Source organism: Cucumis sativus, chromosome 5 (assembly GCF_000004075.3).
Source record: "Cucumis sativus cultivar 9930 chromosome 5, Cucumber_9930_V3, whole genome shotgun sequence".
NCBI classification, from domain to species: Eukaryota; Viridiplantae; Streptophyta; class Magnoliopsida; order Cucurbitales; family Cucurbitaceae; genus Cucumis; species Cucumis sativus.
In genome coordinates, this window is record NC_026659.2 from 11047162 (window position 1) to 11064634 (window position 17473).

Here is a 17473-nt window from a genome sequence, read left to right on the forward strand (position 1 = left end):
CATGTAGACTTTTTTAGTTTTCAAAATTGTTCGGTACAGTATAAATATTTTTTCAATTTCTTATATTTTTTTTTTAAAAAAACCCCTCCAAATTTCCTATATATTATTTTACAAATTGGAGAGAGAGAGAGAGCCAAAACCTTTTAAAAGAAAGCAAGGAAATAGAATGGCTCTCATCTCACAAGTCACACCATACAAACACCTCCAAATAGGCATTGCGAAATTAAATAACACGTGGCAGAGGTTTGAAGTGATAATGTAGAAGGGAACGGTAGGCCGCATAACAGCAGATAATATGATGGGTGATGTATGAGATTAAGGGCAAATATTTGTGAATCAAAAAACGCAATTGTAGAAGAAGACTGGTGGTGGTTGGTAAATTGAAACCATCGTCCTTTTCTTCTATTCTCCCTCAATCGGTCTTCCCTTTTTCTTGCCCCATTCAAATTCACTTCCATTCAGATCTTCTCCGCCGGCAGTGACGGCACTTTTTGGAACCTAGATGACCCACGATCCCAACTCATTTCTACACAATTCAATCAGGACCTGAATCCTTTTTCGTAAGATTTAGGCCGCATACCTTTTTTATTTCGATCATTGTTTCAGAGTAGCTTCTAATCCTTGGAATTCTTCTGTATTTAGATTTCCATTCGTTTTGGATTGATTGAACTTAGTTTGACGTCTACGTTGGGTAAGAAATAGTTGGCAGCTCTTTTTGACCTTCAAATTCTTTTTTATTTTGATCGAGAATTTGGAGCTGAGTTCTAATCTCGTATTATTCTTTTTCTTCTTTCAGGAACTGCTAGAATAGCATAGGAGTGGTTTACGACGTCTGTAAGTAGTTTTTATCTGTTGAGTCTGTTTTCTCTATGCCTTGTACGGTGTATGCTTTCTTTGAAAATTTTGATTTATTTAAATGCTTATTCTTGAATTATTATATGTTGAAACATGCTGAGGAGTGAGTGAGTTGTTAGTCATGTTTTTTGATGTTGTGATGTTGAGATTGGCTGGAAAAGCATGACGAGTGTGTTTGTGTGGTCTTTGGGCTAAAATCATGATATAGGATTGTGCATTCTTGTGTGACCGTGAATGTCATTAGTGAGAAAGGGGTTAGAAGACTTTGAGTGTTTAAAGAAAGAAAGAACATGAGTTCCCATAAGAAGAGTTAACCTTCTTAGGGTAACCGCCTCTCCAAATCAACTCATGAACCTTTGATGTTTCACTGCTTTGTCTTCACTTGGGGAAGATTGAATGAGGGAATCTTCTAGACTACGAGAGAAGTTAGAAATAGAAAGGGGGAATCTTCTAGACCAATACTCATTTCCTAGCCAACATCATGCCAAAAGGCAATCTTTGATCAAGCCCCAAGCTTGGAGGCCGTTCTACCATGTATCAAAGCTGTAAGGTTGAAGATAGATTCCAATGGACCTCTTGCCAGCGCAAGGAATGTTTGCCTAGGTTTTGTTTTGAGCGGCATGGTACTATATTTCACATCAACCAATTTTCTCCAAAGAGTTCATTTCTCACCTTGGTATCTTTTTTTTTTTAAAACGGAAATAAAATTTCATTGAAAATTTGAAATAATGAAGAGATAGTATATGACTCCTTACAAAATAATCAGAAGAATAAAAAAAAAAACTAAATCTACTTTGCCAAGATAGCTCTATTTACAAACGGTGGAGGCCTTTAAATTGGTGAATATTTGTGCTTCTTGGTTAGAAACAAACCTATCTTGTGCTTTTCTTAGGTCGTTATATCATTTGTCGTCGAAAAAATGTTCCATGTTGAAATTTTTGTTTTGTTTAGGAAAATTTGTTTCTTTCTCATTTGGTTTCCGTTGGTCGTTCTCGAATAGGGAAATGACAAAGGTAGCCTCTCTTCTTTTTCCTTGATTGAGGATCTTGACTTTAGGCTTGGGAGAAGGGATGTCCGTGTTTGGAGTCCTAACCATTTGGAGGGTTGTAAGTTGTTTTTTACGATTTTATTGGATCCTTCTCCTGTTGTTGAGTTGGTCTTTGATGTTTTATGGAGGATTAATATTCCAAAGTAAGATAAGCTCTTTTCCTAGCAAGTTTTGATTGATCGTGTGATGGATAGGTTCTTGAGAAAGATGCCTTCATTAACAGGTCCTTTTTGTTGTATCCTTTGTTGGAAGGCATAGGAAAATCTAGATCGTCTACTTTTGGGAGTGTTAGTTTGCAAGATTTGTTTGGATTGGTTTCTTTCCGAAGTTTGATTTCTTGCCTGCTTATAGGAATGTTCAATTCATGAGCGGTGAGTTCCTCTGCCATTCTCCATTCAAATAGAAAGACCAATTTCTTTGGTTTGTGGGGGTGTGTATGTTATTTTGGGGTCTTTGGGGAGAGAGAATCGATAGAGTGTTTTGAGGGGTGGAGAGAAACCCTACCGTGATTTGGAGGACTTTTTCTAATTATTCCATAGGCAATATATTACTTGGTTGGAAACCCTTTGTTTAGTTCGTATTTTGTGGGCGTGGTTCTTTTATTCCTTTGTGTTCTTTCATTTATTGTATCAATAAAGGTAGTTTTTTCTGTAAAAAAATTAGAGAAGCTGACGTAGGAAAGCAATATCATGCATTGAACAATAAACTCAATCAATTAAACAAACTACTTTTACCAAAGGAGATAGTACTTTTATTAACTTCTACCTTCTAGTGCATTTCACAGAAATGAGCAAGGGAGTAGTGAACCTTTTGTTAAATACACCTACCTAAAAGTATCCTTTATCTCTTCTATCCCTCATTATGAGGAGATCGTTCCTGTCTGCCACTACAGAAACTAGACTCCTTTTTGTTGAGTAATTAACGACTTCAACTAGAAAATCCTTAATCCTGTGCAAGATTTTACTAACACTCGTTCATTTGTTCTAATTTAAATAGTTTGATTTAAATGATCTTGTTTTTGTGCTTGAGATTAAGTTTGAAAATATAGTAATGTGCCTTAATTTAGGCTAAAGTTTGGGCTGTTGCTTCTTGAATGGCGAGTGGTCTTGATGAAGACGCAGATGTTGTGCTCAGCGATGTTGAAGGTGACGAACATCCCATTACGATCCAGAATCCTTCTCCTGAAGAAATCACTGTTGAGAGGTTTAGGGAGATTCTTGCGGAGCGCGATCGTGAGCGGCAATCTCGAGAAGCAGCAGAGAATTCAAAATCGGAATTGCAAGTGTCATTTAACCGCTTGAAAGCGCTTGCCCATGAGGCAATTAAGAAGCGAGATGAGTGTGGAAGACAGCGGGATGAAGCATTGAGAGAAAAGGAAGAAGCTTTGAAATTGAATGAAAAGGTTTCTGCAGAGTTGGCTGAGGCGAATCGGCAAAGAGATGAGGCCTTAAAGCTTAGGGATGAGATTACTAAGGAGTTTGATGAGATCCTAAAGGATAGGGATACTCTGAGATCAGAAATTGGTAATGCATCCCATATGCTTGTGACTGGGATTGATAAGATATCTGCAAAAGTGAGCAGTTTCAAGAATTTTACGGCAGGTGGGTTGCCTAGGTCACAAAAATATACAGGATTACCTGCAGTTGCCTATGGAGTTATTAAGAGAACAAATGAAATCATTGAAGAGCTTGTTAGGCAGATTGATACCACGACAAAGTCGAGGAATGAAACTAGGGAACAGATGGAGCTTAGGAATTATGAAATTGCCATTGAGGTTTCTCAGCTTGAAGCTACTATTAGTGGGCTCAAAGATGAGGTTTCCAAGAAAACTTCTGTTATTGAAGACCTTGAAAACACTATCATCGAAAAAGATAAAAAGATATGCGAAAATGAAGTAGATCTGGTTGGTAAATTAAGACGGGCCGAGGATGAAGCTTCTGACCTGAGGCAGCTTGTGCAGGAGTATGATGACAAGTTAAGGGATTTGGAGTCTAAAATGGAGTCCCAAAGGCCTTTACTTGTAGATCAGTTGGGTTTAATTTCTAAAATTCATGACCAAATTTATGATATTATTAAGATAGTTGATGTTAGTGATGTGGACCATTCTGAATTTTCAGAGTCTTTATTTCTCCCTCGGGAAACAGACATGGAGGAGAATGTACGTGCATCATTGGCTGGAATGGAATCTATTTATGCATTGGCAAAACTCGTCATGGATAAGACAAGGAATTTAATTGAGGAGAAGATCCGTGAATCTAAGAATTTAAATGAGACAGTTGCCCAGTTGCTTAAGGAGAAAGAACATATTGGATATTTGCTAAGGACTGCATTATCTAAGAGAATGACATCTGATCCATCCTCAAAAGCAAATCAATTATTTGAAGTAGCGGAGAATGGTTTAAGAGAGGCTGGAATTGATTTCAAATTCAGCAAGCTTCTTGGAGAGGAGAAATTTTCTACTACAAGGGACAATAGGAAAGCACTAGATGCAGAGGATGAAATATTCACCCTGGTAAGCACTTTTGAGCCATGTTTTATTATAATACTTTTCTTTAAATGGTATCAAGTCTTTAATTTGTTTCATGTATCATGTTCTCATGTAAAATACAGGCTGGTGCTCTGGAGAATATTGTGAAGGCATCTCAGATTGAGATCATTGAGCTACGACATTCACTGGAGGAGTTAAGGTACAAATTTCTGAGTTGCTGACTTTTTGATTAAAACAAATTCTTTGGATTTTGTAGCTGTGATTTATTTTAAATATTGGGGACTTTCGCACACATCCATTATTTATAGAATTTTATTGACGCATTTGCAATTTCTGCTGATTTTGACCTGTAACGTCTTACTTTTTACCATATATTTCTGAAGGGCAGAGTCGGTTGTACTTAAAGAGCGCCTAGAATCTCAATCCAAGGAGCTTAAACTTAGATCATTACAAATTCAGGAACTTGAAGAAAAGGAGAGAGTTGCCAATGAAAGTGTATGGAATTAATTGTTTAATGGTTTAAATTTAGTTTTCTTTCCTTTTTGTTCATAATTTTTTAAAATTGAACATTATAAATTGCAATAGTAATATGTTATCACAATTTAGTGTTTATTGATTTAGGTTGAAGGGTTAATGATGGACGTCACAGCTGCGGAAGAAGAAATCATAAGATGGAAGGTAGCTGCAGAGCAAGAAGCTGCTGCTGGCAAAGCTGTTGAGCAAGAGTTTCTGGCACAGGTATGATAGCTGCTACTAGGTTGACTGTGTGAATTATCTATTTGGCTTGTAGAAGTAATGACGTTGAAGATGAACCTTTTTCTTTCTCTGAAATAATTATTAAAGACAGGTAATTTTATGAACAATTTCATTTTGTTGTATTTCTAGAGGTGAGGGAAAGAAAATAGTTGATATGCAAGAAAATAGTTTTTTGAGGATAAAAGATCTTGGGCTAATATCAATTCATACCCTTAAAACTTTAGGGAGAGTTTTATCAATTTGAACTTTGAAATAATGATTGGTGTCAATTTAAAACTTGATCTTTTGTAAAATGTATCTTTAAGATTGACTAATATCATGTAGAACTTGTAATTTGAATCGATTAAAATCCTAAATGTTTATATATCAATCAACTTAGGTTATTTGTTTCTATTACATTTGAAAATCATACATGCATTAATTCTCAAACATGTGTTAGACTTATTCAAATCGTTAAACTTCTATTACATTTGAAAATCATACATACATTAATTCTGAAACATGTGTTGGACTTATTCAAATGTTAGTTTAACAAAATGAACAGGGTAAAAATGCATGGAAGATTTTCAAGGGAAAATTTGTCTTAAGAGTTTGAATTGATTCATTTTTTGAAGTTTATTGATTTAATTAATATAATTATAAATTTCACCTGAGGTTTTCCCAAACAGAATGCAATGGAGGATGTAAATTGATATATTTACAAAAGTTGAGAGTTTGGATTGATGCAATCTCCAATGTTTAGAGATACAACTTGATATTTTTCTAATTATTTTAGTTGAATACATTATATCTGTGAATACTACGAAATAAGAGTTATTATGTTCCTTATTTTATAGAAGCCTGAGATGTTAACAAATGAACACTCTCTAATAAAAAAAATGAAGTAATACATCAGTTGTTCTGGCGGTGCAGCCCAGAAGGCATGTTCAAGAATACACTCAGAAATATCCGGTGTCGTGATATTCATTTGACCTTGTTAAGTTAGTTATTTTTCAATTACATTGTATGGTCTGGACCTATTAACTTGGTTACTAGTTTAGACAAAGTCGCTTTTTGTGCAGCCTATGAGATCAAAAGCTTTTACCGTTGCTGGTAACCAAACAACATATATCGTCAGCATGTTTTGTGATGACAGACTTCCATTTGGTATTGGCAGATCTCAGGTGTTAAACAGGAACTTGAAGAAGCAAGACAGGTGATATTGGATTCAGATAAAAAACTTAAATTTAAAGAAGAGACGGTAAATGCTGCCATGGCAGCCAGAGATGCAGCTGAGAAATCATTGAGACTAGCGGATGTGAGAGCGTCTAGGTTGAGGGAGAGGGTGGAAGACCTTACCCGGCAGCTTGAACAGCTCGATAACAGAGAAGAATCGAGAATAGGAAGTTCAAATGGTCATAGATATGTTTGTTGGCCATGGCAATGGCTTGGACTTGATTTTGTTGGTTCTCGGCACTCTGAAACACAACAACAAGAGAGTTCAAACGAGATGGAACTATCTGAGCCACTTATCTGAGATTTTTCTTTCTTTGTATTTATTGTGAAAATGAAATATTAGAAGATTTATAGAAAAAAAATACATCAAGTAGATTTGTTATTGAATGCTCCGGGGTGATTGATTGTTTTTCTGATAAACAGTTGCTTTGAGCAAAAGTGAATATATTTAAATGTTATTCTTTCATGTTTTGTTTACCATATTCTCTTGTTTTTTTTATCAGAATAGGGTAACACGATCAAATTTATTCAAACCAAACTTAGGAAACAATATACAAAAATAGTAAAATACTTCCATCCGTTACAGAAGAGAACTTCAACGGCATACTTCTTGCAACTTTTTCTTTTCTTATTGAATTTATATTAGGTACTTGATTGGATTACTTCCGGTTGAAACCAGCAAAATCTGATGTCCGTTCGATTGTGATTTGAGATGCATGAAAGCAACTCGGCAAAACAACTAAGCCACCCAATTCAACTTTTTCCTTGAACAAGCTTAAATTATTGCAACTTCCTCTTTTTGAATCGATGCCAAAAGTGGGTGCACCTTGTAACGGGTATACTTGTCCAGGACGATGTTTGTCTATGGCCGTATGTCCAAATACCCCCAATTTATCTTATATTTATGTCTTATATTTAGTTTTGCTAGTTGCTTTCCTTTTATGTAATAAATCTTAGGTGTGACATTTCGACCTTTTCCATATGCAAGCCTACCAGAGCTAAAAAAGTCCAAAATGTACTGTCGGGGAGACATAGTAGTTGAATCCCCACCTAAGACTTGTTGCACTCTTTGCAATTTAAGCTTTTTGTTGCAATTGACAGTTTTCAATGCTTGTTTTAACAACGATTTCAATGCAATTATTTCTCTCTCACGTTTTCTAAAATATTTTCTCAAAAACGTGACGGAAGGTTGAATCGTACTGTGAGTTTGTCCGCAGTTTTTGGAATTTGATCGGCTGACTTGTTGGGTCAAACAAGTGTTGCACAATCGCTTGTCCCGAGGTTTCAAAGGTTGTGATTGTGACAAGTGGTATCAAAGCTAAATTGGCTAGCTGACAGTTTAAGACAGAAAGATGACAGTCTAGTAAGACCCATAATGAACGACTTGTTGGACTCGAAGAGCATATGCTCTACCTGGTGGAAGTTCCTGATTCCATCCATTTCTTAGATAAGTGGCTTGAGGAAGTTGCTAAGAAAGCCGATGGCATTGATGCGGTGTCCGATCGTCTCAATGGATTATCCATACAATAATTGTTGACTAGAGTTGACACTCTAGAATCCCGAATTATGAGAACGGAAAACGTCACCTACGAGCGTGGGGACAGTTCATCGGACTTTGCTGTCCATATGGAAAAACGAGTTATTGAGCTAGATAACTCCCATAAGAACATATTGAAAATGATAAACGACATGATAGAGGATTTTCGAACTACCCTCAATGTCGTTAGAAATGAAATCGCAGAGGTGAACACAAAGATGAACCATACCATGCGAGCATTGGCCAACCAGACTCCAACTAGAGGAGCAATCTCGATTGGTAGAATAAAGATTCTTGAGTCCAAGCCCTTTTGTGGGGCAAGAGATGCAAAGGCGCTAGAGAATTTCATCTTTGACATCGAGCAGTATTTTAAAGCCACAAGTACAGTTACCGAAGAGGCCAAAGTGATGTAGGCAACCATGCATAGATGCAAAGTTGTGGTGGAGGTCCCAATACGTTGACATTCAGGAAGGGCATTGCACAATAGATTCGTGGGATGCTTTAAAGAAAGAACTTTCGCAGTTCTTCTCTAAGAATGTTGAAGTACTGGCTCGGAGGGAATGGGCAAACTGAAGCACACTGGCAACATGGGACTATGTCGAAAAAGATAAGGTTTTATGTTTTGTCGAAGGTTTGAAGCCGTGGGCTCAGACCAAACTATATGAACAAAGGGTCCAAGACCTCACATCGGCATATGCAGCAGCCGAACGGTTGTTTGACTTATCCAGTGACTCCCAAGATTTAAGATGCCATCAGAGTTCCTCCTCTGGGGGAAACATGAACAATCGCCCAAGTTTCCTCAAGCCTGTAGGTGAGGACAAATGTTATAGCGGAAACCGCAGACCCTTTCAAACAAATACATGAAATAATGGCGAGGACCCAACAATCAAAACACAACCAGTCATCCTCTTAGTTTCATATGTAAAGGGCCGTATCTTGTTAGAGAGTGTCCCAATCGAATTGCCTTCAACGCTTTTCAAGCCACATTAGCCTTCGACCCAGATGTTAAATGGAGTCAAACCAAAGGAGAAATTGGCCAGATAGAAGAAGGTGAAATGAATAGGTGCCTTGAAATTTTTGTCGTCTCTCTAGAAGAAGGTAGAGAAGACCAAAGGGCCGACTAAGAGGGGTCTAATGTACATGGACTGTTGGGTTAACTAGAAACCATCTAAGAGCACTATGGTGGATTCTGGTGCGACCCACAATTTCATAACAGAGGCAGAAGCCAGACGGCTGAATCTCCACTAGGAGAAAGACATGGGAAAGATGAAGATCGTGAATTCGGTTGCCTTGCCTATTGTTGGGCTGGTAAGACGAACGACGATAAGGTTGGAAGCATGTGACGGCCTCATAGACTTGGTGGTTGTTAAAATGGATGAATTCGATGTAGTACTAGGAAAGGAATTTCTACTCGAACATCAGGTTATACCAATGCTGGTGACCAAATGTTTAGTGATTACTGGATTTACACCCACCGTTGTACAAACAAACATCTGTCAGTCTAACGGGGTAAAGATGATTTTGACCATGCAACTGAAGAAAGGCCTTGCTCATAACGAACTAACGTTTATGGCTATTCCACTTGAGTCATTGGAAAATCTGGGAGAGACAATCTCCAAAGACATTTTGTGTGTCTCAGAGAGGTACATGGATGTGATGCCAGATAGTCTGCCCAAATCTCTGCCTCTGCGAAGAATGATTGATCATGAGATAGAGTTATTGCTAGGGACAAAATCGCATGCGAAGAATGCTTATCGTATGGCGCCACCGAAGTTGGTTGAACTTCATAAACAATTAGATGAATTATTGAATGCAGGATTCATTAGACCTACAAAAGCTCCGTATGGAGCCCCAATCCTTTTCCAAAAAAAGAAGGATGAAATTTTGCGGTTGTGCATCGACTACCGTGTCCTGAACAAAATCACAATTCACAACAAATACCCACTCCCCATAATTACTAACTTGTTTGACTGCCTACATGGAAAAAAATATTTTTTGAAGTTAGACCTACGATTGAGTTATTATCAAGTGAGAATTGTCGAAGGAGATGAGCCTAAAATGACCCATGTCACGAGGTATGGGGTGTTCGAATTTCTTGTTATGCCATTTGGTCTTTACCCATGCACCTGTAACCCTTTGTACGCTGATGAACTAGATCTTCCACGAATACCTTGACAAGTTTGTCGTGGTTTATCTTAACGATATAGTAGTCTATAGCTCAACGATGGAAGAACACAAGGACCACCTCCAAAGGGTTTTCCAGAAACTAAAGGAGAATCAACTATATGTCAAGAGAGAAAAATGTTCCTTTGCGCAGGAACCGATAAATTTCATGGGTCATGTGATTGAGTATGGTCGAATTGGTATGGAGGAGGAAAGGATTGCCGCGATACGTGATTGGACAGTACCAAGGTCAGTCATCGACTTGCATTCCTTCCTCAGATTAGCTAACTATTATAGGAGATTCGTGAAAAGATTCTCCAAAAGAGCAAGCCCGCTGATCGAGTTGTTGAAAAAGGACAGCTCATGGGGTTGGACCCTTGAATGTTAGGTCGCCTTCGATGAGTTGAAGCAAGCTATGATCAAGAGGTCAGTTCTTGGGATTGCCAATGTGACCCAACTGTTTGGAGTCGAGATCGACGCATCTGATTATGCGTTAGGTGGTGTTCTCCTGCAGAATGGACACCCCATCGCTTATGAAAGCAGTAAGCTCAATGCCGTAGAAAGGAGATACACGGTGTCTGAAAAGGAGATGCTTGTTGTGGTACATTGTTTGGGGGCCTGAAGATAGTATTTACTTAGGTCTACTTTTGTTGTGAAGACAGACAACATTGCTACATGCCATTTCTTTACCTAGTCGAAATTGATTTCAAAACAAGCAAGGTGGCAAGAATTCCTAGCCGAGTTTGATTTTGAGTTTGAGCACAAGAAATGGGTGAGCAATCAGGCAGCCAATGCGCTTAGTTGAAGAAGTGAACATGTGGCTCCGTGCATGTTAGCGCATCTTTACGCGAGTCAGATTGATGGCTTAATGTACGATGTTTTGAGAGAATTATTGAAGAAAGATTTTGCCGCTTAGAATGTCATGAGTTTAGCTAAGATGGGTAAGACAAGACAATTTTGGGTTGAAGATGGCATGTTAGTAACAAAGGGGATGCGACTGTATGTTCCTAGAGGAGGGGACTTGAGGAAGAAATTACTATACGAGTTTCATGACACTCTATGGGCCGACCATCCCGAATAGCAGAGAACATATGCCTTACTGAAGAAGGTCTACTTTTGGCCCAGTATGAGGGACGACGTCATGCAATACACGAAGACATGTCTCATATGTCAATAAGACAAAATCGATAAATTGAAAGTTACTGGACTTCTCGAACCCCTGCCAGTACCAACAAGACCGTGAGAGAGTATTTCTATGGACTTTATCACCCACCTCCCTACAGTTGGTGATTATGAGACCATCTTGGTCATCATAGACCGTTTTTCAAAATATGCCAACTTTCATTCACACTACCAAGTTGTGTTTCGCTGAATTGACAACCCAATTGTTCTTTAAACACATTGTCAAGTTATGTGGTGTACCGACAAGCATTTGAGCAACCAAGATGGTAGATTTATTGACACTTTTTGGATAGAACTATTCACTTTCTTGGGGATAAGTCTAAATATGTCCTCAAGTTACCATCCTCAGACAGATGGTCAGACCAAGTAGTTCAACTGCATGCTCGAAGAATATATGCACCATTTTGTTAATGCAAGGCAGAAAAATTGGGTTAAGTTGTTGCATGTAGCCCCATATTGTTTTAATGCTCAAATGAGCTCGTCACTAGAAAAAGCCCGTTTAAGATTGTTTGTGGTAGACAACTTGTATTGCCGCACCTTGTTGATCACTCATATATGGGGAAGAACCCCAGACTCACAACTTTACTAGAGAATTGAAACAGACAACGGACCTCGCTCAAGCCTATCTATAGAAGGCCTCGAAATGGATGAAGAAGTGGGCAAATAAGAAGCACCACCCCCTTGAGTTTCCGGCGGAGACCAAGTCCTCATTAAACTGTGATCAGAACAGATTCGATTTCGGGGACGCAAAGACTAACGCCTCGTGAGAAAATACGAGGGGTCTGTGGAAGTGCTGAAAAGGGTAGGGAGTACATCTTACAGAGTGGCGTTGCCCACATGGATGAAAATTCACCTAGTAATTCATTTGAGTAACTTGAAGCCCTGCCATCAAGATCCTGACGACATGCAGTGCAATGTCGTAGTCCGACCAACAATTGACCTCAGTCAGAAGGAGGATAAAGAAATTGAAGAGATCCTAGCTGAGCGAGTGAGGAAGGTCTGAAGACCCACAAAAAGGATCCACGAATACTTGGTGAAGTGGAAGAACCTTCCTGTGGAAGAAACTAGTTGGAAACGTGTCGAAGACCTAGAAGCCTGAACGCAGAAGATCGAGGAGTTCAAGCTTCACCAGTCGACAGAGACGTCAACTGTTTAAGTGGGGAATAATGTAACGAGCATACTTGTCCACGGTGATGTTTGCCTATGGTTGTTTGCCTAAATAGCCATGATTTATCTTATATTTATGTCTTATATTTAGTTTTGCTAGTTGCTTTCCCTTTTATGTAATAATTCTTGGCTGTGACTTTTCATCCTTTTTCATATGCAAGTCTACCATAGCTGAAAAAGTCCAAAATGTACTATAGTGAGACACAATAATTGAATCCCCGTCCAAATCTTGTTGCACTCTTTGCAATCTAAACTTTTTGTTGCAATTGACGGTCTTCAATGCTTGTTTTAACAACGATTTCAATGCAATTATTTCTCTCTCACGTTTTCTAAAATATTTTCTCAAAAACGTGACGGGAGGTTGAATCGTAATGTGAGTTTGTTCCTAGTTTTCGGATTTTGATCGGCTGACTTGTTGACTGGGTCAAACAAGTGTTGCACAATCGTTTATCTCAAGTTTGAAAGGTTGCAATTGTGACACACCTGACCTACCTCCGACAATAGAGCTCAACTCGGCCATAGTTGTGTTTATTTTCACACTTGAGCTGTCAAATGAGTCACCTACTTTGGTCCAGTCCCATTGGGTGCTTGATAATTTTGGTTCCTAGGGCGTTTTTCTCCAAGTTCCATCAACTCACCCGGAAAGCTGTTCTAACTTCCTTAGTTTCATGTTGAACTGTGGGGTTTCTTTGTTTCCATTCAAGGTACGCGAATTTCTTCTTCTTCTTCTCCTTCATTCATCCACACAATTCAATCATTCCGTCTGAACTCCAACGCTGCTACCCTTCCAAATTCATTCGATTCAACCAAATCAAATTTATTTTTCTCTTCAACATCTCTTGCACATATCGTTTTAATCAGAAATTTATGTACTTACACCCTTGTGATTCACGGCCTATCACATATCTTTCTCCCATTTTTATTTTATGGATTTTATGTCTCAAATTCTAGGTTATAAATAAGTGTGCTCTGGTTATGGAGATTAGATAGACTCAGCTTTGCACTCCCTGTTGTTACTTGATTTAGTTGTGGATCGTCACTCTTAGAATTTCTCATTTTGATTTACTTCATTTTGTTTGGTGGGATGTTGGAAATGGGGGAGGCATAGACATGAGTGGCCACATGTATATAGTATCTGAAAATAAATAAAATCAAAATTGCAATGCTTGGTGGAGGGAGGAGGATGGAGGATTAAGAAAATGCACAGATTTTACCACAGAACCATTCATGTCTTCAGCAAGCAATCTTCGAAATCGAACAGCCCATTAATCTTCCTTCCTAAAAAACCGCACTTGTCTCTTTCTCTAATAAGTTCTCAGACCAGTCCGAATGGTACAACGCAGCGTGGAGGGTTTGGGCCTATTCACCTGAAAACAACTCCGCATGAATCCGCCCATGATAGAGATGCCGATGAATTTTCTGTCGACGTCGAAAAGGTGTACCGGATTCTAAGGAAATTTCATACCAGGGTTCCGAAACTCGAGCTTGCGCTGCAGGAATCAGGTGTAATTATGCGATCCGGTCTTCCAGAACGAGTTTTAAGCCGGTGTGGCGATGCCGGAAACTTGGGTTACCGGTTCTTCGTCTGGGCTTCGAAGCAACCAGGTTATAGGCATAGTTATGAAGTGTACAAAGCTATGATCAAAACTTTAGGGAAGATGAGACAATTTGGAGCTGTTTGGGCGTTGATTGAGGAAATGAGAAAAGAGAATCCATACATGCTAACCCCCGAAGTGTTTATTGTGTTGATGAGGAGGTTCGCTTCCGTCAGAATGGTAAAGAAAGCAGTTGAGGTGCTTGATGAAATGCCTAAGTATGGGTGCGAGCCTGATGAATACGTATTTGGGTGTCTTCTTGATGCTTTGTGTAAAAATGGCAGTGTTAAAGAAGCAGCTTCGCTATTTGAGGATATGAGAGTTCGATTCAATCCAAATTTGAGACATTTCACGTCATTGTTGTATGGTTGGTGCCGAGAAGGCAAGATTATGGAGGCGAAACATGTATTGGTCCAAATAAAGGAAGCTGGTTTTGAGCCTGACATTGTGGTTTATAACAATTTACTTGGTGGGTATGCTCAGGCAGGAAAAATGCGGGATGCTTTTGATCTTTTAGCAGAGATGAAGAAAGTGAACTGTGGCCCAAATGCAGCTTCTTTTACAATTTTGATTCAGTCCTTCTGTAAAACAGAAAAGATGGATGAGGCGATGCGTATTTTCACTGAGATGCAAGGGAGTGGATGTGAGGCAGACGTTGTCACTTATACAACTCTGATTAGTGGATTTTGCAAGTGGGGGAACACAGACAAAGCTTATGAGATACTGGATGATATGATTCAGAAAGGCCATGATCCTAGTCAGTTGAGTTATTTGTGTATAATGATGGCACATGAAAAGAAGGAAGAGCTGGAAGAGTGTATGGAACTCATAGAAGAAATGAGGAAGATTGGTTGCGTACCAGACCTTAACATCTATAATACAATGATAAGGTTAGTATGTAAGTTGGGGGACCTTAAGGAAGCTGTTCGACTTTGGGGTGAAATGCAAGCAGGTGGGCTTAATCCAGGTCTTGACACATATATTTTGATGGTTCATGGGTTTCTTAGTCAAGGTTGTCTAGTTGAAGCTTGTGATTACTTCAAAGAAATGGTTGAAAGAGGTTTATTATCTGCTCCACAGTATGGTACTTTGAAGGAGTTAACAAATGCTCTTTTGAGAGCTGAAAAGCTTGAAATGGCAAAAAACATGTGGAGTTGTATGACTACCAAAGGATGTGAACTTAATGTCAGTGCTTGGACAATTTGGATTCACGCACTTTTTTCAAATGGGCATGTGAAGGAGGCTTGTTCGTACTGCTTGGACATGATGGATGCGGACTTAATGCCACAGCCAGACACTTTTGCAAAGCTAATGCGTGGCCTGAAGAAACTTTTCCACAGACAACTAGCTGTTGAGATCACAGAGAAGGTGAGGAAGATGGCTGCAGACAGGCAAATCACTTTCAAGATGTATAAGAGGCGGGGGGAGAGAGATTTAAAAGAGAAAATCAAGGCCAAAATAGATGGAAGGAAAAGAAGAGCACGTAGACGTGGCTGGAGTGGAATGCACAAGAAAACTAAAACCCTGTAATTTGAGAGCCTTGTGTTGATGAATGATTCATTTTGTAGTTCTGTTAAAGATTTACTGCTGGGATGGAGGGTTAGGTACTGTGTTTTTCATTTTGTCTTTCTGCTAGATTTCATACTTCGATTCTTGTTTATCACCCGATGAAGCGGATTCATGTTTTATGTACGTTAGTAAAAGAGGGTTTTTGATTTTTAAGATGAAGATATTGTTAAAAGATGAAGATGGATGTCTATAAGTTATAACCCATCTGTTATCATTTGTGTTTACGAATTGAAAAGTGATCATTGTCTGTTAGAGCAAGAGAACAGATCATTCTTGGTTCCATACACCATTTAAAATATGATAAGCCAAAGATGAAGAGGATAAAGCATCTTCTTCATTATAAAAACAAATTTACAATGCAGTTTTACTTTTATCTGTCTAAAGCTTAACAAATCCAAATAATGGAAGACTTTATTTTCCATACAGCAAAACTCTATATGGAAGAAATTCAGTAATCTAAAATTTGTTTAGAACCTTCTTGATCTTCCAATCAAATGACCCGGCATCAGTAAATACAAAGCAATGTATTTAGTTTGAGGGTTATAATTTGGATAGTTCCGTTTATTCTATTTATTAATACAAAGTGGAGTCTTAGTTCGATTTAAATGATCTCAAATATGGTAATACGCCTTAATTTAGGTTAAAATTTGAGGCTTTCACGAAAACATTGATAATGTGCCCAGCGATGTTGAAGCTGATGAGCTTCCCATAATGATCTTGAATCCTTCTGCTACAGAAATTATTGTTGAGAGGTTTAGATAGATTCTTGTGAAGTGGTAATCCTAAAAATCTAACATAGAATTCAAAATTAGAATGGTTAAGTGTAACACCCCTCCCACACCTTCCTCTTGAAGCCTATGAAAAGGTGTGAAGTCCAGTTCGGTAAACAAAAGACATACATAATTATTCTCTCAAAACCTCACATCTCAACATAACCCTGGATGCATGATCAAGATACATCATAATAAAAGAAACCAAAGATTGGACATCAAACTAGCAGTAGTAAGTCAAACTTCAGAGTCACAAACTCTACTTCAAAAGTGAAAAACATTTGAAATAATGAGCTAAATCCTAGTGAGTGACTGATTTAAATAAAATATGCTTGGAAAACATTATATAAATAAATCTTAGCAAAGCAACATATATATACTTGTAAAACTTTCTCATTACTCTAATATCCATCCGACTACGTTGTAATAGGGCACAACTAGTACTTCCAACGTCTTCGTTGTAGTGGGGCACGTTCGGCACTTTTGACGGTATCGTTGTCAGAGAGTAGACTCAACACCGACAACGAAAATTACTGTGTGCATACATAAGTACTTTCGTAGAAGCTAAACTATCTCTGGATATCTCGAGTATAAAGCAATATAAAACTTTTTAAAACTAACTTGCTCAAATAATTCAAACACACCCCTAAATAATTTACTAAATCTGATGCTTCAATACTATTACTTATGCTTAAAATATTTAAGAAAGATCCCATACTTAAAATCTTAAGAAGCCTTATGCTTGAAGCAAATCTCATGCTTCAATAACTCATTGTAAACAGAAAAAATAAATTGATTCTCAATCATGCTTTAATGTAGCTAAAAGCTTGCTTGAATAAATTAACTTGAAATTCGTGCTTAAATAAGTTATTTATAAACATTTTGTCACTAATTGATTTAAGCTACAACTCTGGGATCTATAGACTTAATTAAATCTCAAATTACTCTATCTTAACCACAAAATTTCCAAAGTTAGTTCAAAAATTATAAAAATATAAAAAATGACCCATCATTTTGGCACAAGGGTATGGGCTGGCACGAACTTTATCCAAATTCAATTGGAATTTAGAAAATTAGTACATTAGAAAAAATTATAAAATCTAAAATATTGAAACCTAAAAGTTAAAC

The 17473-nt window shown here is 38.1% G+C and overlaps 2 protein-coding genes across 4 annotated transcripts; both read left to right on the top strand.

Moving 5' to 3' along the window:
- Nucleotides 1-331: 331 nt before the first annotated feature.
- Nucleotides 332-6842, top strand: LOC101212666 (myosin heavy chain, non-muscle). Of its 3 annotated transcripts, none has more exons than XM_031885711.1 (8): nt 332-560; nt 643-691; nt 797-834; nt 2970-4415; nt 4514-4590; nt 4775-4886; nt 5013-5129; nt 6209-6842. In XM_031885711.1, exons 4-8 carry the CDS (start codon nt 2997-2999, stop codon nt 6344-6346), a joined length of 1863 nt encoding a protein of 620 aa, XP_031741571.1. In that variant the 5' UTR covers nt 332-560; nt 643-691; nt 797-834; nt 2970-2996; the 3' UTR covers nt 6347-6842. The 3 variants fall into 3 exon arrangements, with proteins under 3 accessions (XP_031741571.1, XP_004149626.1, XP_031741570.1); XM_004149578.3 differs by having other exon boundaries at nt 336-560; nt 6304-6828; XM_031885710.1 differs by lacking the exons at nt 332-560; nt 643-691; nt 797-834 and having other exon boundaries at nt 2952-4415; nt 6304-6828.
- Nucleotides 6843-12975: 6133 nt separating this feature from the next.
- LOC101213861 (pentatricopeptide repeat-containing protein At3g49730) lies at nt 12976-15779 on the top strand. The gene is made up of 2 exons (XM_031885978.1): nt 12976-13115; nt 13363-15779. Exon 2 carries the CDS (start codon nt 13611-13613, stop codon nt 15534-15536), a length of 1926 nt encoding a protein of 641 aa, XP_031741838.1. The 5' UTR covers nt 12976-13115; nt 13363-13610; the 3' UTR covers nt 15537-15779.
- Nucleotides 15780-17473: the final 1694 nt, after the last annotated feature.

Coding starts and splice junctions, on each gene's coding strand:
- LOC101212666 (XM_004149578.3), top strand. CDS start 2,997: ATGGCGAGTGGTCTTGATGAAGACGCAGATGTTGTGCTCAGCGATGTT. Junction 4,887..5,012: donor AGAGAGTTGCCAATGAAAGT/GTATGGAATTAA, acceptor TTATTGATTTAG/GTTGAAGGGTTAATGATGGA. Junction 5,130..6,303: donor AGCAAGAGTTTCTGGCACAG/GTATGATAGCTG, acceptor TGGTATTGGCAG/ATCTCAGGTGTTAAACAGGA.
- LOC101213861 (XM_031885978.1), top strand. CDS start 13,611: ATGCACAGATTTTACCACAGAACCATTCATGTCTTCAGCAAGCAATCT.